This window comes from Canis lupus, chromosome 10 (assembly GCF_003254725.2).
Source record: "Canis lupus dingo isolate Sandy chromosome 10, ASM325472v2, whole genome shotgun sequence".
In the NCBI taxonomy this organism is placed as follows: Eukaryota; Metazoa; Chordata; class Mammalia; order Carnivora; family Canidae; genus Canis; species Canis lupus.
The window spans coordinates 7,344,284-7,368,236 of record NC_064252.1 but is presented as its reverse complement, the minus strand read 5'-3'; the positions used below and the strand labels follow the sequence as shown (position 1 = coordinate 7,368,236).

The following is a 23,953-nucleotide window of genomic DNA, read 5'->3' as shown; positions in this document are numbered from 1 at the left end:
TTCTCCCTCTGCCTGTGTCTCTGCCTCTCTCTCTCTGTGTCTCTCATGAATAAATAAATAAAATCTTAAAAAAAAAAAAAAAGTAGGTCTCTTGTAATAAAGTGAATCATTAGGGATCCCTGGGTGGCGCAGCAGTTTGGCTCCTGCCTTTGGCCCAGGGCGCGATCCTGGAGACCCGGGATCGAGTCCCACGTTGGGCTCCCGGTGCATGGGGCCTGCTTCTCTCTCTGCCTCTCTCTCTCTCTCTGTGTGACTATCATAAATAAATAAATTAATTAATTAAAAAAATAAAGTGAATCATTAGTTAAATAAAAAATCTTTCAATCCCTGACATTAATTAGAATGTTTAATCCATTTACAGTATTATAATTACTGCTAAGGTAGAATTTACATCTGTCATATTGCTATTTATTTTCACATGCCTTTCCCCCCCTATTCCCCATTATTGCCTTCCTTTGTGTCAAATAGATACTTTCTAGTATGCACTTTGAATTCTCTTGTGATTTCTTTTACTATGCGTTTTGGAGTTTTTAAATTAATGTTTGCTCTGGGGATTACAATTAACATCCTAGTTTGTAACAATGTAGTTCAGATGATTACAAACCTAATTGCCATAGTATACTAAAATGATAAGTCTATTCCCTCCCTGCTCCTTTGTGCTATTGTTATCATACACATTACAGTTTCTACATTATGTGCCCATCAACACAGATTTATAATTATAGCTTTATGCATGTGTCTTTTAAACTGGGTAGGAGAAAAAATGAATTACAGAAAAACATACATTTAACTGTCTTTTATTTTTACCTGTGTAGTTATCCTTATCAGTGTTCTCTGTTTCTCTGTGCGGGTGTTAAGTTACTGTCTGGTTTCCTTTTTTTCAGCTTGAAGAACTCCATTTAGTATTTTTTTCTTTCTTTTTAAGGTTTTATTTATTTATTTGACAGAGAGAGAGAGAGAGAGAGAGAGAGAGAGCAAGAGAGCACAAGCAAGGAGGGGTGGCAGGCAGAGGGAGAAGGAGAAGTAGGCTTTCCAGTGAGCAGGGAGCTCGACCTGGGGCTCCATCCCAGGACCTGGGATCATGACCTGAGCCGAAGGCAGATGCTTAACTGCCACCCAGGTGCCCACTATATTTAGTATTTTTGGTACGCTGATAGTACTAGTGCCTTTTACAAAGTATAGGTTCTTTGGGATATAGATGCTGAATTCTTCATAAGGAATGTTCTTAACAAAACACATACATAATTACATATTTACATAAATACACTCTCCTCCAAAACAGGACTCTGCAGCTGCTCTTTGGCTGCATCTTTGCAAAGCAGCCCATCTGGTTTTTCTCGATCATGTAAATATATTTCCTGAAATACAGTTTTTGGCAAAGTTAAGTTTTACTTTTTTTTTTTTTTTTTTTTTTTTAGTAATCTATACCCAACGTGAGGCTCAAACTCAGGGCCCTGAGATTAAGAGTTCATGCTCTTCTAATTGAGCCAGTCAATATTAAGGTTTAATATTATAAAGTTATAATATAGTTTTGTATTAAAAACATATTCTATATAATTTTTATATTATATATAAATATATAAATATATTTATATATAAATATAATTTTTATATACATATATATAAATATATTAAAATATATATACTGTTCAGGCTGAAAGAGACCTTAAACAGATTCCACATTTTACAAATGAGGAAATCGAAGCCAAAAGAGATTAAGTAACTTGGCCAAAATCATACTGCTAGTTAATAGGGAAAGCCCCATTCAAAATGAGATTTCCTGATTGTTAATTCATATTGTTTCTCCAACATTCCAAATTTCTGTCAGGATGCTAACTATGATTATCTAGTTTGGTCATGATATACTTAACAATTAGGGCACAAAATAATGAATTGGTCCATAAGAATTTAATTAGAATAATTTATACTAAAAAAAAAGAATAATTTATACTAATTAGATTGCTGTCTGCCTGATGGCTTTCCTTTAAGACATGTTAGTACCTTCCAGTCATAAATCTGGCTTTTAAGTGATTTTAATCCTGATCTTTGTACACTATTTTACAATGAATTCTTTTTTTTTTTTTTTTTTTTTTTTTTTGGCTTTCTTAGTCTGAGATTCCCTTTCATGTTTTAATCCCTCTTTGATGTCAGGCTTTTGATAGGAACTCTGTAAGTGGACAGTTCACCAGAATGCATAAAAAATGAGAGCCACCTGGGCAAAATGGGTCAATTCAGTAATTAGGAAATTTAGAATTTTTGAGGGTTGTGTGACATTTGTTATGACAGGAATCATGTTTGAGTAGTAGACCCTTCTCCTTAAGTTTCACGGTGAGAATACAAAAATCCGCCTCATTTTAATATTGTCTTATCTCACAATGGAAACAATTTTATTTTTTGACCCACAGTTTGGTTTCTTGATATATGCATGTTTCATACTTTGTGTGTCATTTTGTATAAGTTAAGAGCACAAGCATCATTTTGAATCTGGCCTGCCACCTATTAGCAGTAGGGACCTCTAGCAGGTCCCTTAATTCTCTGAGCCTTAAATTCCTTGAATTCCTTGTAAGCAGGAATACTTTTACCAACATTCGGGTTGTATGAGGATTCAGTGAGATAATATGTATAAAGCACTTAAAAGAACACATAGTAAGTGCTCAATAAATGTTACCTTTTATTTTTGTTCTATGTGATACTGTTTGAAGATTGAATCCTTCCTCTTCCCCATCCTAACTCTGGAGAGGATCTAGCCACAGGATCAGAATCCTTATGAACCTTTGAAAAAGAAGAATGGAAAGGTGGCTTGGCCCTCTCTGACTCAGCCTGGGGAAAAGGCAAAACTGCAGTGCTCAAAGGAGGCAAAACCAGTGGTCTAAGCAGCCTTATGGCTGTGTCAGATTGTCCTATTGTGTAGGGGGTCCCCAAAACTACCCTCATGCTTGATGATTCACTAGAAGGACTCACAGGATCCAAATGGTTGATTATAATGAGACAATACAGATTATATTCAACAAAAGGAAAAGATGCATGAGATAAAATCCAGGAGAACCTAAGTGCACACTTCCAGGTGTCCTCCCACAGTGGAGTGTCATGGATGTACTTATTTCCCCAGCAACGTGTTACAACATCTGCAAAGTATTACCAAGTTCACCTGAGCCTTGGTGTCCAGAGTTTGTATTGGAGACAGTCACGTATGCAAATAAAGCCTATATGAGCGATCTCAGCTACTCAGACTCCAGCCCTCCTTCCACCTCCTTACTCTCACCCCCAGAAAAACAGGTGTTTATCACACATTACATTGTCAGAATAAATATATCTGCTTAAACGGTACAGCATGGCCCCAGGTCTCAGAAACACCCACTTGTATTAGGCTGTCGGAACATTACAAGGTTCATTGGTTATCTCCTAAGATCAGGAAGGGCTGCTCCTGAAGATAGGCCTTTCTTTGGTGGTACAAGGTATGGACAACCCAGACCTGTTGAGGTAATCCTTTTTCTGCACACCTTACCTACCTTTTAAACTTCATAGATGGAGAAAAGGTACACCTAGTTGATGAGCCAGTATGATAGTTTTTTTTTTTTTTTTTGAAGATTTTCCCGCAGGCCCAAATTTTACAGTTGGTGTACCACACGGCTCCAAACTACCAGTAATGGTGGTTATACAGTAGACACCTTTCTCAGAGGCAGAGAAAGTCAGGTCAGGCATTAGAAAGTGCTACAATTTATGAATGGTCTTAGAAGTTTTATAATTTTGACTGGGGGGAAGAACTTAGGAGGCCACCTGCAAATAACTCTAACTTGCCAGGCTTAGTTTCTAATGAGAAAACATAAGCTAAAGGTATCACTTATATTAGTGGAAGTTTTAAGTATAGCACTGGATGCAACTGTATTTAAAAGAGGTGATTTATCGGGATCCTTGGGTGGCTCAGCGGTGTAGTGCCTGCCTTGGGCCCGGGGTGTGATCCTGTATGTTGTGCCCAAGATTGCGAATCCGAGAAACCACCAAGGAGCCGACACCGATGCAAGCACATGAGGGTTTATTAGCAAGCTCGAGCTTGGATCTAAGTATACCCGACACAGCGACACAGCGGAGCAGGGACTTGGACCCCAAAGTGGGTTACAGCTGGGTTTTTTATAGGCTGGTCTAGGGGATTTTCAGAAGGGGTGGAGGAATTTCTCAAGTTCTGTTTACATTCTGATATGGGGCTTAAGGGCATTGAGCTCTGTTCTCATCCTAATATGGGACTTTCTACTACAGGTGTGGGCTCTGTTGTCTTTCTGATATGGGATTCTCTGCTGATGGCAATTCTGAGCTCTGTTGTCCTTCTGATATGGGATTCTCTGCCAAGGACATTGAGGACATTCTGCAGTTTTTCCCATAAGGTTCAGCTCTTATTCACAGGGGCCTAAGATGGCTGTACTTGTGCTAATGCTAAACTTTAGGTGGGATGGCCTTAATTTTTCTTGGCCTCCACACTGTAGTCCTGGGATTGAGTCCAGGCTCCCTTTATGGAGCCTGCTTCTCCCTCTGCCTGTGTCTCTGCCTCTCTCTCTCTCTCTGTGTCTCTCATGAATAAATAAATAAAATCTTTAAAAAATAAAAGGTAAATATATGTAAATAGTTTAATTGTTATATAAGACTTTGTTATGTCTGCAAGTCATAGAAAAAAGTTGTCCTGTGTCCTGATTTGGAGTTCTAAAGTTATTTTCACGTACATATTCAGAAATGATTATCTGTGCTTCAAGGTGTCTGGGTAAAAGCACTTCTTTCAACTTATGTCCTAAAAACAAATTCAATGCTATATGACACAACGAACAATCTTATTTCTAACCTGTATATTCATTTACAAAATAAAATTTATCTCATTATTCAGCTTATTTTAAGCTATTTAAAATTTTTAAGCTTATTTTAAGACATAAAGTTAGAACATTCTAATTTTCTTTTAAACTCTACGGCAGCCCTGCTCAGCGGTTTAGCACCACCTTCGGCCGGGGCGTGACCCTGGAGACCTGGGATTGCGTCCCGTGTCAGGCTCCTGGCATGGAACCTGCTTCTCCCTCTGCCTGTGTCTCTGCCTCTCTCTCTCTCTCTCTCTCTGTGTGTCTCTGATGAATGAATGAATGAATGAATGAATGAATGAATAAATAAATAAATAAATAAATAAATAAATAAAATCTTTAAAAATAAAAAATAAACTCTACCCCTGGGGTGCCTGGGTGGCTCAGTCGGTTAAGTGTCTAACTCTTGATTTCATCTCAGTTTGTGATCTTGGGGTCATGGGATCAGCCTGTGTTGGGCTCCATGCTTAGCAGGGAGTCTGCTTAGGATTCTCTCTCTCCCTCTGCCCCTCCCATCTCCGTAAAATAAATGAGTACATCTTTAAGAAAAAAAAGAAGTAAATTCTACCCCCAACATGGGGTTTGAACTCACACACCCCGAGATCAAGAGTCACATGCTCTACCGACTGAGCCCACCAGGTGCCTCTAGTTAGAAGATTTTCAACAAAGTAGTTCTGACGGAGCATTACATCATCTGTCTTCCTTCTATCTGTCTATCTGCCTATCTATCTATCTATCTATCTTCATGCTTTGGGGTAAATTGGAAACTCTGGCTTTTGAATTTCCTAATGATGTCTCTGGAGTAAATGCAAAAATGTTCTTTTCAGATAACACTATGCCTAAAATAAATTGCTAGCACAGGATTGAGTTCAGCTGCGTCCCATTTAACAACTTTTCTTCATTCAGGCACTGACAGCATATTGTTTGGACCAAATCTCTTTGCCTGACAGGGGAGAAGCTTCCCAATCAGAAAACTTTTTTACCTCCCATGGATGTGTAAATTAGCTTTGCTTAGCTCCTGGGTGGTCCTCTCACACTTCACAAACATGCTGTGGTCTTTACAAATGATTTTTATTTTTATTTTAATTTTCAACGCAAAAAAGAAAATGAGAGTCTAACACCTTATAATTCAAGTCCAAGTTGAATTAAATGTTTTTGTAAGAGTTTGTTCTATCTACAATAGTCATAGTCTTTGCAACTAAGATTATGATCATTAGATGAACCAATAAAAGAATGCGGTAAGTGGAAAGTGATAGATCATTTTGACCCTACTGCTGTTCAGAGTTAGTGTCCATTTATCTGACATCATCCACCCCTTTACAGACAACAGATGTGTCCCCTTGGCTGTGTGGCTGCCATCAGCGACAGAGGCCTTGTCACTATAGTAGTATGCATGGAAATGCTTTTTAAATAATAAATTTATTTTTTATTGGTGTTCAATTTACCAACATAGAGAATAACACCCAGTGCTCATCCCGTCAAGTGCCCCGCTTAGTGCCCGTCACCCATTCACCCCCACCCCCCGCCCTCCTCCCCTTCCACCACCCCTAGTTCATTTCCCAGAGTTAGGAGTCTTTATGTTCTGTCTCCCTTTCTGATATTTCTGAACATTCATTTCTTCTCCCTTCCCTTATATTCCCTTTCACTATTATTTATATTCCCCAAATGAATGAGAACATATAATGTTTGTCCTTCTCCGATTGACTTACTTCACTCAGCATAATACCCTCCAATTCCATCCAAGTCACACTGCTGTGGGTGCCGAGGTGGCTCAGACAGTTAAGTGTCTGACCCTTGAGCTCATCTCAAGGTGTTGATCTCAGGGTCATGAGTTTGAGCCCTGAATCGGGCTCCGTGGTGAGTGTGGTGCCTCCTTAAAAAAAAAAAAAAAAAAAAAAAAAAGTCATATTGCTGTAAACAGACTGTCTTCATGTGTCATACTAGATGTTGTCCTTATTGCCCACCCCCCTTTAGTTCTTTGGTGACAAATTTCCAGAGAAGAATGCATACATTTGTGTTTTATGACTATGAGATGCTAGGGCTACCCGATGAAATATTTTTAAAAATCAGTAAAACAACTGTCTTTATTGTAGCATGTAGATGATTCTTAGAATTAAAACAGATAAAAATAAAAATAAATTATGTATTTACAATCTGTTAAAAACAAGACAAGCCCCAATTGGAGACTTGACCTAATTACATTTTTGGCTCTTGCAGAATGGACTCTTAAACCAGTCAATCATGAATCTCCTGGCTCCATTGGTTAAGGGTCCGCGTCCTGATTTCAGCTCGGGTCGTAAAACCCAGCCCTGAGTTGGGAATCCATGCTCAGCGGGGAGTCGGCTTGACAGTCTCTCCCTCTGTCCTTCCTGCTTGCTTTCTCTAAATAAATAAATAAAATACTAAAAAAAAAAAAAAAAAAAAAAGGGAATCTCCTAATCAGCACTTGTTAGGTAATCTGCCTGGTAAACCCCTACAATCCCCTAAAGGAACTTTGCAGTAACTAACCTGCTTTTTTGCCAAGGGTAACTTCCTTGTTCCCTCCCTTCTGCTTAAAAGTCTTTCATTTTGTACAGCTCCTTGGAGCTCCTTTCTATCTGCTAGATTGGATGCTGCCGGATTTGAATAGATTTGTGCCCAAATAGACTCTTAAAAATTTTAATATGCCTCGGTTTATCTTTGAACAAATCTCACCACCCAGAGATAACCACAGTTAACCATACGGTAAGAAAATTTGGTGTACGACATTCCAAATTGTGTTCTATGCATTAACACATATGGAACCATATTCCAAATATTGTGCTGTAATCTGTTATTTTTACTTTGCAGCATGTTATGGATACTTTCTGTGCCAATAAATACAGAAAAAGTTTATATGAATGTTTTACATGAATGAATGCCTCCACAGTGTATTTAAAGAAGGTATGTTCTTGAATGACAAAGCTAACCAAATTCGGTGATTATAGCGACTAAAAAAAGAGGTCTGGCTCTACTTCAGTCTCAGATAAAGGAATTAGCATAATTCGCTGAAACACTGACATAATAATGAATCCAGCTGCTTGATTACTGTTTGGACTACAGCCCTGTTTTTTTTTTTTTTTTAGTGTGTGTGGTTTTGTGTGTGTGTGCATGTTTTTTTTTTTTTTTTTTTTTTTTTTTTTTTACTTTTTAAACTTTAAGTAGGCTCTATACCCAGTGGGGCTCAAATTCATGACCCCAAGATCAAGAGTCATATGTCTACAGACTAAGCCAGCCAGGTGCAGCTCCAGCCCTGCTTTAGAAAAAAGACTTCTATTTCTCCCTGACAAAATTCCCACCTCTTACCACTAGTTAGGGCTGTGGTCTTAAATCTTAGTTGTTTTTATAAAATTGGCCTTGGAAACCAACTGCCTTGTCTTAGAGTTCTAGTTCCACCATTTATTAGTTTTATAAACTTAACTCCTTCTGAACCTTAGTTTTCTCATTGCAAAGTGGGGTTAAAAATAACCACCTTAGGGATCCCTGGGTGGCGCAGCGGTTTAGCGCCTGCCTTTGGCCCAGGGCGCGATCCTGGAGACCCGGGATCGAATCCCACATCGGGCTCCCAGTGCATGGAGCCTGCTTCTCCCTCTGCCTGTGTCTCTGCCTCTCTCTCTCTCTCTCTCTCTCTCTCTGTAACTATCATAAATAAATTAAAAAAAAAAAAATAACCACCTTATAGATGTGTTACAAATATTATATATTTACCATGTTCCATAAACTGTGTAATTATTAGGTAAATTATTATAGGTACTTTGTCTCCTCCCCAAACTGCTTATAAGCAATTTGAGGCAGAAATATTTACATACTTATTTACACTCATTCAGTCTCTACTTGAAGCATAATTTTTACCAGGTTAATATTAAATACACTTGGAACCACAGCCAGTTAGACCAAAGTCTTAAGGGATACTCTAGAGACTCCAGAAGGACTGGAAAGCTCACTGTAAAAGAGGAAACCATAAAGGAAATATAAAACATAGGTGAATATTTACCCAATTTCAGGGTGTAGAGGATATTTCTAAGCATAAAGGGAAGAAACAGAAAGGACAAAAGTTGACAGATTTACCACTTAGAAATTTTAAGTTTCTTTTTGTTTTAAAAAGTGCACAAAAGAGTTTTCTATGAATTACAGCAGTATAATATAACCTCAAAGACAATGAAAGGCATAGATAACCTGCATAGGTTAGCTGAACTGAATACCTACTAATCTCCTTCCCCATTTCAAAGTCTCTCACAGTTTTCCTGTCCCATGTCCACCATCATAATAATCTCAAAGAAAAGATCACTCAATCACAAAATAAAACTCTCTTTAGGTTGGCCTTGTTATTTACATAGGTGCAGCAAGAGTGTTAATTTACCAGATAGGCCTCCTTAAAATTCTTTGCAAAAACTTCTGTCTGAAAGTTTTCATGAATGTCAGGTTTGACTTTTATTTTATTTTTATTTTTTATTTTATTTTATTTTTATTTTTATTTTTTTCAGGTTTGACTTTTAAAAGCCTCTTTTGCTTTTCCTAGGCTAGGAAGTCAGGCAAAAGAAACTCTCTCCACCAGATTTCTCCTGTAGTACCTATCAATTTGAGTGAATTTTGAGGTCCTGAAAATTTCTTAATTGCCTTGCCTGCCAGGAAGTCATTTTCCTAATAATTGTAAGCCTGAGTCCCTGGGCTAGTTTTCCTGGGAGGGCTTTGTAAGCACTGGCTCCATAAATACACCAAACCTTTGGCCATACCTGGTTAAATGAATAGACTCTCTCTCTCTCTCAAGATTTATTTACTTTGAGAGAGAGAGAGAGAGAGAGAGAGAGAGAGAAAGAGAGAAAGCGTGCACAAGAGCGCAGGGGGAAGAGCAGAGGGAGAGGGGGAGAAAGAGTCCCAAGGAGACTCCCCACTGAGCAGAGCCTGATGCTGGGCTCGATGCCATGACCCTGAGATCAGAACCTGAGCTGAAATCAAGAGTCAGATGCTTAATCAACTGAGCAACCCAAGTGCCCCAAATGAATATCCTTCTTAAATATGACACTTCACATAAGGCCTTGGATATATAATTAATGTGTACGATTATATGCTGGTAAAAGGAAGTCAGATCTTTACTGAATCTAGTAAGAGTTTCTGAATTCTGGGGGAACCAGTGAAAATCAGATATTTAAACATTTTTGGTTTATGAGAGAAGAATCTACTAAATTGTTATGGGTTACACACTGGTTATAATTTAAGAAGGAAGAGAAAAAGTTTCCTCCTATATCTGGAAAATAGAACATTAGAACAACATCAATAATATTCTAAACAAAAAACCACAATAAAATTTATCCAGTTTCATTTAGTCCTATAAAGTTAAGTTTTACTCTGGTACATATTGGGTTAGGAGTCTCATGAAGCCAACTGCTTCTTGACCTAATGGAATCCTGGAAATCCTAACTCAGTCCACCGATATGGTCTGAGAGTTGTCTAAGTAATGTTAGCTCAGCTCTGAAGTGTTAATAGTTTGAAGAGCCCGTCTCAATCCTTTTCCAGGTGGTTCTGCTCTGAGACTGTCTTTGTTGAGGACACAAACAAAGTCACGACACAAACTCTGACTTTTAGCTTATAGCAGAAACTTCAAGCAAGCATCACAATAAAACAAAAACTATCTGTAGAAGACAGAGACTTCAAATGACTGGTTGATTTATTATTGAGAACTTTCAAATATGAAAGGTCTGATGAAGTTTCATATTAAAAATAGGCAAATGACATATAAAACATGTCCTATAGCATGCAACAAAAGATAATAAAGCCATTACAAAAAATCAGACAAAATATCTCTAAGGATAGTGACAAAGCCTATTTTTAAAGACATGAATAAAAGTTACATCTGATTTGTAAAAATAAATGAACATAATTTTTATATGGAGAAAGTCTTTAATATAACATAATAATATTGAAATACAATATATATACTCACTATATATTATATGTATATATGTATAAACTATGCCAAGATTAAAACAACTTTTAAAAAAAATTATTTCCTTGAGAGTAAGAGAGAGCATGAGCACACAGTGGGGATGGGCAGAAAGAGAGGGAGAGAAAGTCCTAAGCAGACTCCACACCGAGCGTGGAGCCTGACTCTGGGCTTGATCTCAGAACCCTGAGATTAGGACCTGAGCCAAAACCAAGAGTTGGATGCTTAACCAGCCATGCTACCCAGGCGCCCCAGATTATATAACAACTTTAAACCCAGACTAGCCAGTAAAGAGATTCAGTAAGTCTGAAGTAGGGCCCAGATAATCTGTTTTTTACAAACTGCACAGATAAGATTAACATGATTCCTCACTAAAAATGTACTGATCTAGAAGATGATAAATTCAAATTAAAAGCAAGGCTGTGGCCAAGTTAACATTCTGTATAGTATCTGAAATTATGACCAATAACACTAGATGGCTATTGTCTAATACAATCAGGCAAAACCACCACTAAGAATAGAATTCAAAAAAAAATCATGGATGGGGAGGGCATTGAGAAATCTCCAAAGACTTCTCATAAAAACACAGTTTCTGAAATATTTATACTATTTTACTTAAAAAAAAAGGTAAATAGACTAAATGTGCCTAATTATTTCAAGCACTTCTCTTTTTGTAAGGGGAAAGAACAAGTCTTTATGATGTTTTTCAGAGGTCTTCTGAGAAACCTCAAAGATACATTAGGTATAAAAGATATTCCTGAAAGTTACCTATCTACTGATTAATCTATCTATCTAGGTATTTATAGTAGGATCTGATTTGGGCAAAGCAAAAATCAAGAGGTTATTAGAGGAGACTTGGACACTTGGTTAAGAAAGGATCATGGGTAACAAAAACTTGGAAAACAAAACCTGGTTATCTAGTCAGAGTGATTATAAACCATTTAAAAATAGATATAGAAAGCAATCTCTTTCTTAAAAAGAATCTCATGGGATACCTGGGTGGCTCAGCCGTTGAGCATCTGCCTTCGGTCAGGGCATGATCCTGGGATCCCAGGATTGAGTCCCAATCAGGCTCCCTGCATGGAGCCCGCTTCTCCCTCTGCCTGTGCCTCTGCCTCTCTCTCATGGTGTCTCTCATGAATAAATAAATAAATAAAATAACATCTTTGAAAAAAAAAAGAATCTCTTTCACTAACATGGCACCTTTGTAAAGGAGCACATTCATTAATATGATCAAAAGATACAGTCTCTCTATACAAAAAAGAAGTAAAAATATATATACTTAAAATTATGCTTGCATAGCCAATGTTTCAGTATTTCCTTACTTAAAAATTATATTGCTATCTAATGATTATCCATTGAATAATTCAACTTAGTATCTGTGCAAGGTTTTAAGTTACCTAAAGATCTTGGAAATTACCTTCAATCAATCTTCAATTAAAGTTTAAATAAAAACTTGTCAGAATGATTCCATTTCCTTAAGCATAAATTTACATTTTTCATGGTTTTTAACATTATGTAGGAGTAATGTTTTGCTTGTTTGATTAGCAGATCTATATACATTTAGGAAAATCAAATTCCAGTAGAATAAAATACAGTTTTTAAAAAAGATATATCTATTTATTCATTTATTTATTCATTTATTCATTTATTCATTCATTCATTCATTCATTCATTCATTCAGAGAGAGAGAGGCAGAGACACAGGCAGAGGGAGAAGCAGGGTCCATGCAGGGAGTCCGACGTGGGACTCGATCCCTGGTCTCCAGGATCACGCCCTGGGCCAAAGGCAGGTGCCAAACCGCTGCGCCAACCAGGGATCCCCTAAAATACAGTTTTTAATGTAATACTAATAAATCTAAGAAAATATAGCTGTTTTTATTAAATCAGAATTATTAAACGAGTTTTATTTGCCAAAGACATACTTTAATACATAAACTTACAGTCTTGAGACTTTTGTCTGTTTTTGTAAGAATAATTTTCTTAGGTATAGCACATTTAAAGTATTAGATGTTGGGCCACCTGACTGGCTCGGCCAGTGAGTGTGCAAGTCTTAATCTCAGGGTTGTCAGTCTGAGCCCCACGTTGGGTATAGAAATTACTTAAAAACAAAATCTTGGGACGCCTGGGTGGCTCTGGGTGTGATCCCAGATCTGGGGATTGAGTCCCACATTGGGCTCCCCGCTGGGAGCCTGCTTCTCCCTCTGCCTGTGTCTCTGGCTCTCTCTCTGTGTCTCTCGTGAATAAATAAGTAAAATCTTAAAAAAAAAAACTTAATAAATAAAGTATTAAATGTGAAATTTCCTTATTTTTGGGGGAATTATAGAAACATTTTTTCTTATAAAAGTGTTTATCTTTACTAGTCCTCAAAACAGAGCTCCTTAGTCTTTATAATTAATTTATTAATACCTCTTAGAAATATGAAAATATCTACTAATATAAGAGATAAGGGCTTTTCTAAATTACAGAAATCTAGATGGAGAGCAGATAGCTTCAGAGCAGTAAACACAGAAATACACAATCTCACTGGGTCAGATATCCAACAACCGTTCTCGTTATCAAAGGGTGGTAATCGGTGGCCTTCCACTTGTGTTAGTATGAACTGTAATAATTTGCACCAGTTTTCTACAACTTACAGTGTTTTCTTTTGAAAGACAATAGGGCTCAAACTTACAACTCCAAGATCAAGAGTCACATGCTCTACCAACTGAGCCAGGCAGGGACCCCTACAACTTAAAGGGTTTTGAAGTTTATCTATCTATCTATCTATCTATCTATCTATCTATCTATCTATCTATCTATTTATTTATTTAGAGAGAGACAGAGAGTGTGCTCGAGTGGGGAGAGAGGCAGAGGGACAGTATCTCAAGCAGACCCCTGGCTGAACACAGAGCCCCACGTAGGGTTCGAGCTCACAACCCTGAGTTCTTGACTTGAGCATAAATCAAGAGTTGGTCGCTTAACTGAGTGAGCTACCCAAGTGTCCCCACGTACAGTGTTTTAAAACAGTTCAAAGACAATAAATGATGGAGAATACCTGGATCACCTTTTTTGTCCATTTCAAAGTCTTTCATAATTTTTCCTGACAAAGGCAAGGGTTAGTAGAGTTAAAGAAAACAAACAAAAACCTTAGCCATATGTGAAATAGGAGTCTAACTTACCAGTGTATCTTTGCAGGTATCAAATAGCTTAAGACGTTTCTGAAGAGTCTGTTCAGAATAGGATCTTTTACTAACTATGAATTTTTATTTTTATTTATTTATTTTTTAATTTTTGTTTACTTATTCATGATAGAGAGAGAGAGAGAGGCAGAGACACAGGCAGAGGGAGAAGCAGGCTCCATGCACCGGGAGCCCGATGTGGGATTCGATCTCGGGTCTCCAGGACCGCGCCCTAGGCCAAAGGCAGGCGCCAAACTGCTGCGCCACCCAGGGATCCCTGAATTTTTATTACTAACAAAAGCACGTCCTTTGAAGCCCTGTACTGGGCTATGCTTCATTAGCTTGGCTTGAATTACTTAATATATTTGAAAATAATTTTTTTTTTTTGTGTTTTTGAAATAATTTAAAATTACATTTGAGTAGATCCAGATATCTTTTCACTAATTTATCCCCTGAATCAGATTTTAAATTATTATTATTATTTCTGAAAAGAGAAGGATGAATGTAGATGATCATAGGAAATATTTTTATTCAAATTCTAAGTAACTTTGCAAAAAGCTTATAGAGTTATTCCTCCTCATGCTTGGATTAAAGGTTTAAATATGCCTCTGGTGATTCTCTGGCTTTACTCTTGGCTGTTCAGTCAGATGCTACTGCTGCTGTCATGAGAAGGGAAGTAGACTGTTAAATATCTCAAAACACTAAGGATTGGGGCGCCTAAGTCAGTTAAGCGTTTGACTCTTGGTCTCAGCTCAGGTCTTGATCTTGGGGTTGTGAGTTCAAGCCCCAGGTTGGGCTCCATGCTGGGTGTGAAGCCTACTTAAAAAAAAAAAAGAAATCTTAAGTATTTATTGAGACCCTTTTCCTTTCTAATCATAAATAGAAAACAGCACTTTGGAGAGAAGAGATAGTTATTTAGGAACTTGATACTTCTAATAATTCAAACCTAGATGTTTGTCTTCACAGAATCTTTTTTTTTTCTTTTTTTTCACAGAATCTTTGTATACTGTTCCCCCCCAAATGGATATTATCTATTGCATAGAAAAATTCTAATTAATTATAAATTTTTGAGATTTTTTTAAAAATCAATTTTTTAAAATTTATTTTTAAATTTGTTTTTATTTTTTAAACATATTTTAAATTCAATTTGCCAACATAGAGTATATCACCCAGTGCTCATCCCATCAAGTGCCCTCCTTTCCTTAGTGCCCGTCATCCAGTTACCCCACCCACCCACCCACCTCCCCATCTGCAACTCTTTGTTTATTTTCCAGAGTTAGGGGTCTCTCATGGTTTGTCTTTCCTCTCTAATTTTCTCCACTCAGTTTCTTCCCCCTTCCCTTATGGTCCCTTTCACTATTTCTTATATTCCATTTATGAATGAAACCATATAATTCTCATCTTTCTGATTGACTTATTTCACTCAGCATAATACCCTCCAGTTCTATACGTCGAAGCAAATGGGGAGTATTTGTCGTTTCTAATGGCTGAGTAATATTCCATTGTATATATGGACTACATCTTCTTTATCCATTCATCTGTCGAAGGACATTGTGCCTCCTTCCACAGTTTGGCTATTGTAGACATTGCTCTGTGAACATTGGGATGCAGGTGTCCCAGCATTTCACTACATCAGTATCTTTGGGGTAAATACCCAGTAGTGCAATTGCTGAGTCATAGGGTACCTCTATTCTTAACTTCTTGAGGAATCTCCACACTGTTTTCCAGAGTGGCTGCACCAGCTTGCATTCCCCCCAACAGTGCAAGAGGGCTCCCCTTTCTCCACATCCTCACTAACATCTGTTGTTTCCTGTCTTGTTAATTTTAGCCACTCCCACTGGTGTAAAGTGGTATCTCATCGTGGTTTTGATTTGTATTTTCCTGATACAAGGTGATGTGGACCATGTGCTTGTTGGCCATGTGTAGGTCTTCTTTGGAGAAATGTCTGTTCATCTTTTCTGTCCATTTCATGATTGGATTGTTTGTTTCTTTGCTGTTGAGTTTAATAAGTTCTTCATAGATCTTGGATACTAGCCCTTTCTTTCTCTGATATGTCATTTGCAAATATCTTCTCCCATTCTGTAGGTTGCCTTTTAGTTTTGTTGACGGTTTCTTTTGCTGTCCAGAAGCTTTTTATCTTGATTAAGTCCTAATAGTTCATTTTTGCTTTTGTGTCCCTTGCCTTCATAGATGTATCTTGCAAGAAGTTGCTGTGGCCAAGTTCAAAAAGGGTGTTGCCTGGGTTCTCCTCTAGGATTTTGACAGATTCTTGTCTCACATTTAGATCTTTCAACCATTTTAAGTTTACCTTTGTGTCTGGTGTAAGAGAATGGTCCAGTTTCACTCTTCTGCACGTAGCTGTCCAATTTTCCCAACACCATTTATTGAGGAGACTGTCTTTTTTCCATTGGATATTCTTGCTTTGTTGAAGGTGAGTTGATCATAGAATTAAGGGTCCATTTCTGGGTTCTCTATTCTGTTCCCATGATCTATGTGTCTGTTTTTGTGCCAGTACCACACTGTCTTGATGATCACAGCTTTGTAATACAGCTTGAAGTTAGGCATTGTGATGCCCCCGGCTTTGATTTTCTTTTTCGACATTCCTCTGGCTATTTGGGGTCTTTCCTGGTTCCATACAAATTTTAGGATTATTTGTTCCAACTCTGTGAAGAAAGTCCATGGTATTTTAATAGGGATTGCACTGAATGTGTAAATTGCCCTGGGTAACATAGACATTTTCACAATATTTATTCTTCCGATCCATGAACATGGAATGTTTTTCCATCTCTTTGTGTCTTCCTCGATTTCTTTTATAAGTGTTCTGTGGTTTTTAGAATATAGATCCTTTACCCTCTTGCTTAGATTTATTCCTAGGTATCCTATGGTTTTGGGTGCAGTTGTAAATGGGATTGATTCCTTAATTTCTCTTTATTCAGTCTCATTGTTAGTATGTAGAAATGCCACTGATTTCTGTGCATTGATTTTGCATCCTGCCACATTGCTAAATTGCTATTTGAGTTTTAGCAATTTTGGGGTGAAGTCTTTTGGGTTTTCTATATACAGTATATCATCTGCAAAGAGGGAAAAAATCCAATTTTTTAAAGATTTTATTTATTTGAGAAAGAGTGAGTGAGTGAGAGAGATAGAGAACCTGAGGGATGGGAGAGGCAGAGGGAGAGGAAGAAACAGGGTCCCCACTGAGCACAGAGCCCCTCTGTAGGGCTCAATCTGGGGACTCCAGGATCATGATCTCAGTCAAAAGCAGATGATTAATGGACTGACCCACCCAGAGCCCCTAAAAAAAATCTATTTTCAAAATGAAATGGGGATGGATATATTTTAACAAAAACACTGTTACTATTTATTTAGCAATCCCATAGTGTAAATAGCTTCTTGGGTTCTGTTGCTAAGTGCATTTTTAGTAAAGACTAAAACAAATAGAGGAAGAATTGAGAGACTTCACAAGAAGAGGAAAGATTTCCTAGGGAAAAAAATAAAAAGAATGCAGTTTAGGGATACCTGGGTGGCTCTGCGATTGAGCATCTGTCTTCAGCTCTGGGAGTGATCCCTGGGGCCTGGGGATCGAGTCCTGCATTGGGCTCCCTGCATGGAGTCTGCTTCTCTCTCTGTCTGTGTCTCTGCTTCTCTCTCTCTGTGTGTCTCTCATGAATAGATAAATAAAATCTTAAAAAAAAAAAAAAAAAAGAGAGAATGCAGTTTAAACTTGCCCTAAGCTTTACGGGATTTATTATCACAGGATAGATAAACAGTTGTATTTGTCCTCAGCTCTATCATAATTTTTTTTTCAGATTGATGATTACCCACAGTTTTTGAGTCCACCAGATAGAGAAACCAACCAACATATTCGTATCATCCATTCTTCAACTGTTTTGAAAAAAGAGTGTGAAAAATCAAAAGGCATCAAGAAATTCTCATTTCCATTTCATCATGCCAGTTCTGACAACAAAAAAGGTATGTAATATATTTCTTAACATGACACAAGAAAAGATGCATTTCTTTATGAGACAAAAAAGAATGTTCTTTTTTTTCTCTGCAGCTTTACTGACATATGATTGACAAATAAAAATTATATATAAGGTGATATTTTGATCTATGTATATACTGTGAAATGATTACCACAATCAGGCTAATCATCTCACATAGTTATCATTCTGTGTGAGTGATGAGAACACTTAAAATCTATTTTCTTTGCAAGTTTCAAGTATACGTTCCATTATTGTTAACTATAGTCACCATGCTGTGCATTTTGATTTCCAGACCTTATTTCTCTTATAATGAACATCTACCTTTTGACCAACATTTACCTTTTTCCCCTAACCTCTAGCCCCTGGTAAACTACCATTTTACTATTTGTTACTACGAGTTTGCCTTTTTTGGTTTCCATGAACTGAGATTTTGTAGTATTTGTCTTTTGTATCTGCTTTATTTTACTTAGCATGATTGATGTCTTCCAGGTTCATCTAGATTGTCCCAAATGTAGGCTTTTGTATTTTTTAGATTTTACTATTTATATTTTAAACTAATCCCTACACCCAATGTGGGGCTCAAACTCATGACCCCAAGATCAAGAGTCAGATTTTCTACTGACTGAGCCAGCCAGGTATCACAGGATTTTCTTTTCTTTCTCTTTTTCTCTCTTTCTCTCTTTCTCTTTCTTTCTTTCTTTCTTTCTTTCTTTCTTTCTTTCTTTCTTTCTTTCTTTCTTTCTTTCTTTCTTTTCTTTCTTCTTTCTTTTTCTTTCTTTCGTCATTATTTATTTGAAAGAGAAAGAGAATGCGAGTGGTGGGTGAGGGGTGCGTAGAGACTGAGGGAGAGAGAATCCTCAACAGACTCCTCACTGAATGCAGAGCCAGACTTGGAGCTTGATCCCAGGACCCTGAGATCATGACCTGAGCCTAAATCAAGAGCTGGATGCTCATCTGACTGAACCACCCAGGCATTCCAGATTTTCCTTTTTTAAAGGCTAAATATGGGGCACGTGGGTGGCTCAGTTAAGCATCTGCCTTCAGCTTGGGTCATGATCTTGGGGTCCTGGAATTGAGCCCTGTCAGGCTCCCTACTTGGTGGGGAGTCTGCTTCTCCCTCTGACCTTCCCCTTGCTCGTGCTCTCTCTCTCTCAAAAATAAATAAATAAAAATTTTAAAAATAAAATAAAGGCTAAATAATATTAGATTGTGTGTGCATGCATGTGTGTGTACACACGTACACCCTCCCCCCGACACACACACACATTTTATTTATCCATTCACGTATTGCTGGACACTTAGGTTACTGTAAATAATGCTATGAAGAGGGCAGTATGTAAGACATCTCAGGTATCTGAGATAGTGATTTTATTTCCTTCAGATATAAACCCAGAAATGGGAATGCTGGATCATATGGTAGTCCTATTTTAGTTTTTTGAGGAACCTCCGTACTGTTTTCCATGATGGCTTTACCAGTCTACATACCCACCAACAGTGCACAAGGAAGGGTTCCCTTTTCTCCACATCCTCACCAATACTTGCTATCTTTTGGCTTTTTAAGGATAGCCATCCTAACAGTTGGGAGGTGGTATCTCATTGTGTGTATGGTTTTTTTTTTTTAAGGTTTTATTTATTTATTCATGAGAGACACACAGAGAGAGGCAGAGGGAGAAGAAGCAGGCTCTTCACAGGGAGCCCGATGCAGACTTGACCCCTGGGACCCCTGTATCGTGACCTGAGCCAAATGCAAATACTCAACCACTGAGCCAGCCAGGCATTTCTCTTTGTGGTTTTGATTTGTAATTCCATGATGATTAGTGAGTTGATCCATCCATTCTCAGCAGCATAGTGCCTGGGCGTAGTCTGCTATACATGAGGATATGTAGGAAAGAAAGGAAGGAAAGAAAAGAAAGGAAAGGAAGAAAGGGAGAGAAGAGGTAGAAGAAAGAAAAAGAGAGAAGTGTGTTCACTAAATATTGGTTTAAAAATAAAGAACCAGTTAGAATCTGGATTCCGTTTGGTCAGTTCTTGTTTAATTTTAATACCCTTATTAACAACCACAAATTTTAATTAAAAACCTGATCAAGAAGTACAGGGGATAACTGGGATGATTGTGAAGTTGGCTTTAGGAAAAGTCCTGATAGTCATCTCTGTGAATCTTGGGCTCCCACAAGCAAGGGAAGCCACAAGGTTCTTCCCTGATAATTATGGTTTATTATGGCTATTAACAGTATTCACTCTTCATTCAAAAATATTTGTTGGGAACCTGTTCACCTAAGAACTATGATTTATACTTATATAAAAAGATGAAAAGCCATCTTTAATTTTGTTTTTAGGGAGCTCAGCATCTGATGCAGATTTTCCCATTGTGCACAAGGAGATCTAGAAAATCCACAGTGGGGTGGGGAGAAAGGGGGAGGATGAGGAATCAGGGCTCCTGGTACTTATCAGCTCAACCAGAGCTTCCTTGCTTTTATGTTTCACATTTTGGGCTTTACTTAAATGTTTCTAGTGAATAAGTTTTAAAAATTCAAGGACAAATTTTAAAAAATAGAATATATAGTTGAGCAGTACACTATTTCATGGTCTTATTTTATATATGTATATGAAATGTGTACATATCTAAAGGAGCCTTTTAAGGTATCAATCCCTATAATTGGGAGTTGGTAAAAAGCAGAGAAAAAGAGCATGGGCTATGGACTAGCTAAGCCCACATCTGAATCCTGGCTCCCACCTTTCCCAGCTGTGTGGCTGTCTACAAGTCACAGTCTCTGTGAGCCTCAGTTTCTTTGACTCTATTGCCAGCTTCACAGAGTTGTTGTAGTACATGAAATAATGTGGGCAAGGCTGGGCACATAGCAGGAAAGCATCAGCTGTTGAGATCGCATCCTTAGCATAGAAGAAGAGCAGAATGAGGTCCAACAGGGCTCCTGGATAGGCCCTTACACTTCTGGCCTCTAGCCAGGGTAGCTAGACCAGCCCATTCCACTCAATTCACTAGACTTCACTCCAAGTCTGACTCAGAGCTCTTAGAGTGTTGATCTCACAAAGTGTGAGAAAACTATCCAGTGTTTGTATGGACAAGCACCTCTCCACACTGACACTCTATGGCATGGCAACTGTTTGTAGAAGTTGTAATCAGACTTATGAAATCCCTGGTCGCTCACCAGGTCTCCTGTGACACTAATTAGGGTACCTAACTGGCGTTGGTTGCCTTAAATGCATATTTATCCTTGTCCACACGCATAATTAGTCTTGGCTTTTTTCCCCCCTCACCAAGTCTAAGAAGATAGAAACACACATTAAAGAAGCTAATTACGGGTAGAAGTTTTGTGAAATTTAAATTCCTAGAAACTTTGCAAATGATGTTAAAAGTAGTGAAGATGCTTTAAAAAAAAAAACTTATCTTGTGTTCATGCACATGGCTATTTGTAGAATTATACCTCTCTTCCACTCTCCTCTCTTCCACTCTGAAGCTTCCATGTGATACGTTTGTGCAGGGAGTTTTGAAAACACAAAACTGCCACTGTCACAAGGGATCATACACAGCACACAAGAGACAATAAAAAACGTCCCCCTTTCCAGCATGCCAATGGTAATGTGCTCTGATTCCTGTTCTCCACCAAGCTGCTTGTTCCCTGGGTGAGGTATTGCTGTATACCCAGCACCTCTGTGGTTTACCTCCCAGTCTGTAATATGTGGTCCCTAAGCAAGAGAAAGGTTCAAACCTGTCTGACCATCTACTTGACAACAGTCATCACTAGAGTCTTTAGTGTTAATAATGATGACATCATGCCTAGAGAAGTAGCACACATTAACTGCTCAGCATTTAAATAAAGATAATTATTAGAACTACTCCAAACCTCTTGGGTGAAAGCCTAGGGAATATTTGTGTCATGTGGCAAAGAAGCTCACACTCAAATCAACTGGATTATTATCCTAACAAAGGAAGCTCAAAAGTGCAAATCGTTTGTAGTAAAAATACTTAGTTTCATCGTCACATTGTCAACAGGATTCCTAATTAGGCCTTACTTTTCTGGAGATATATAGAAAAAGAGGCTTTTCTCTACAGTATATACATGTGTCCTTCTATGGGTCAGAGATAGCACTTCAGATTGTACTTTTTATATGTAGATGAAAGAGGATTGTATTAAACTCTAAAGGAACAATGCCAACAGGAGAAGAGGGACACTGGTGAACTGTGTTAGCTGCTAAAGCTCTAGAATGAATTGAGTTACTATCAACAGCACTATCCAGTAGTACTTTCTGCAATGAGGGAGCTGTTCTGTATGTAGTCTAATTATGTCTAACGCAGTAGCCAATAGCCACCTGTGACCACTGAACACTTGACTGTGACTAGTATTACTAACTGCATTTTAATTTAATAGTCACAGGTGTCTAGTAGCTAAAGAACTGGTCACCTGCAGCTCTAGATGCGTAGAAAAGACTATGGCTTTAGTGGCATATTTTGAAACACTGGCATAACATGAAGTATACTGATCCTCAAATCAGAATGAAACATAGTAATCTGATGACACATAAACTGAACTAGATTTCATATAAATGTAAATATATAATATTTTATTTTATACCTAAATTCCACATCTTTTCTGAAATCATTGAGGCAGTAGAAAACTAAAACAAGGGGCAGCTGCGTGGCTCAGTGGTTGAGCGTCTGCTGTCAGCTCAGGGTGTGATCCTGGGGTCCTGGGATGGAGTCCCACATGGGGCTCCCCATGGGGGGCCTGTTTCTCCCTCTGCCTGTATCTCTGCCTCTCTCTGTGCGTCTCTCATGAATAAATAAAAATCTTTATTAAAAAAAAGAAAAAAAAGGAAAAAAAGAAAGAAAAAAATTAAAAAAAAGAAAACTAAAACAAGGGACTGATGAATCTCTCAGGTTTAGTGGTTAATTTTTACCTAGGCTTGGCAGTCTTCCCCATAGGAATAGGACTTTGACAAATGTAATCAGACCTCTTGCAGTTAAAGCACTGCATTTTTTTGGGTAGTGTCCTTTCTAAAAATGTTCCTGACCAGCACTACTGAACATGTCATCAGATATCCATCGCGCTAAATGGTGGAAGGATTTCATACCTAAGCTACTGAAGAAGACTGTAAATTGCTGCGTGCACACTAGATAACATCGGCAGAAAACTCTATCATCTATTTGTATTCAGACTCTCTTGTCATTATGGCCCTAAACCTGCCAGGCCCTGGCTATTGGCATCTAGGAGGCCAGACCCTCCCACCCGATGTAGAAACGGAGATCAAGTTGTGCTTCATTTCTCAGTGGAGGTCATAGATGATCCTAAGATTCTCCATACCATTGTTACAAATGACATTTAAAGCTAACATAAAGAGGGGCAGGGGCATTGACAGTAGAGTTGTTTTCTGTCATAACCTTTTAATGGCCTCACACAAAAAAGAGAAACTTCAAGGCTGAGGGGCACTCAGGGTTAGGTGGCTCAGTCGGTTGAGCAACTGCCTTCAGCTCAAGTCATGATCTCAGAGTCCTGGGATGGAGCCCCCCCATCGGGGTCCCTGCTCAGTCTCCCTCTCCCTCTGCCTGCTGTTCCCCCTGCTTGTGCTCTCTCTCTCTCTGTCAAATAAATAAAATCTTAAAAAAAAAGTTCATGGTTGGTTAGTGAACTTGGATTCCAACTTGGAATTCAACTTCGGTGGATTGTGTAGGTAATACCAGCTTCCCAAACAGAAAAGCCTCAGTGATTTCTTTCCCCCTTCCAGGATGCCTACAGTGCTGTGCTCCATTTCTTCCCAGCTCTCCTCCAAAATGCTTGTTCCCTGACGAAGTATTGCTGTATACCCAGGACCCCTGTGGTTCACCTCCCAAATAGTCTGTAATATGTAGTCCTGAAGCAAGAGGCTCAAGCCGTCCAACCTCTGTGCCACACGTGCTAATATGTTCTACTTAATTCCAGCAATGATCAAGGGCATTATTTGTATCACCATTAGTACCCACACTTGTGAAATGCCTACTATTAGAAGTGTCTATGAT

General features: G+C 38.2%; 1 protein-coding gene and 2 long non-coding RNA genes across 17 annotated transcripts in view; 1 reads left to right on the top strand and 2 right to left on the bottom strand.

Annotated features, from left to right (window-relative positions):
- The window catches only part of LOC112677920 (uncharacterized), a 119,438-nt gene that overhangs the window by 16,850 nt on the left and 78,635 nt on the right, over positions 1–23,953 (bottom strand). For 14 of the 15 annotated variants that reach the window (XR_007413701.1, XR_007413704.1, XR_007413696.1 and 11 more), the window contains 2 exons: positions 17,474–17,638; positions 6,545–6,708 (listed from right to left, as the gene is read on the bottom strand). This is a non-coding gene — a long non-coding RNA (uncharacterized LOC112677920). The remainder of the gene's footprint in view (positions 1–6,544; positions 6,709–17,473; positions 17,639–23,953) is intronic. The other variant, XR_004803427.2, reaches the window with a different exon arrangement.
- C10H12orf56 (chromosome 10 C12orf56 homolog) overlaps positions 1–23,953 on the top strand; it is an 89,930-nt gene that overhangs the window by 13,440 nt on the left and 52,537 nt on the right. The window contains 1 exon segment of the mRNA XM_049115732.1: positions 17,764–17,926. Coding sequence (XP_048971689.1) covers positions 17,764–17,926 — 163 coding nt within the window.
- Positions 7,968–14,327, bottom strand: LOC125755990 (uncharacterized). The gene is made up of 2 exons (XR_007413706.1): positions 8,529–14,327; positions 7,968–8,325 (listed from the first exon to the last, which is right to left on the bottom strand). It is a non-coding gene; the product is annotated as an uncharacterized LOC125755990 (long non-coding RNA).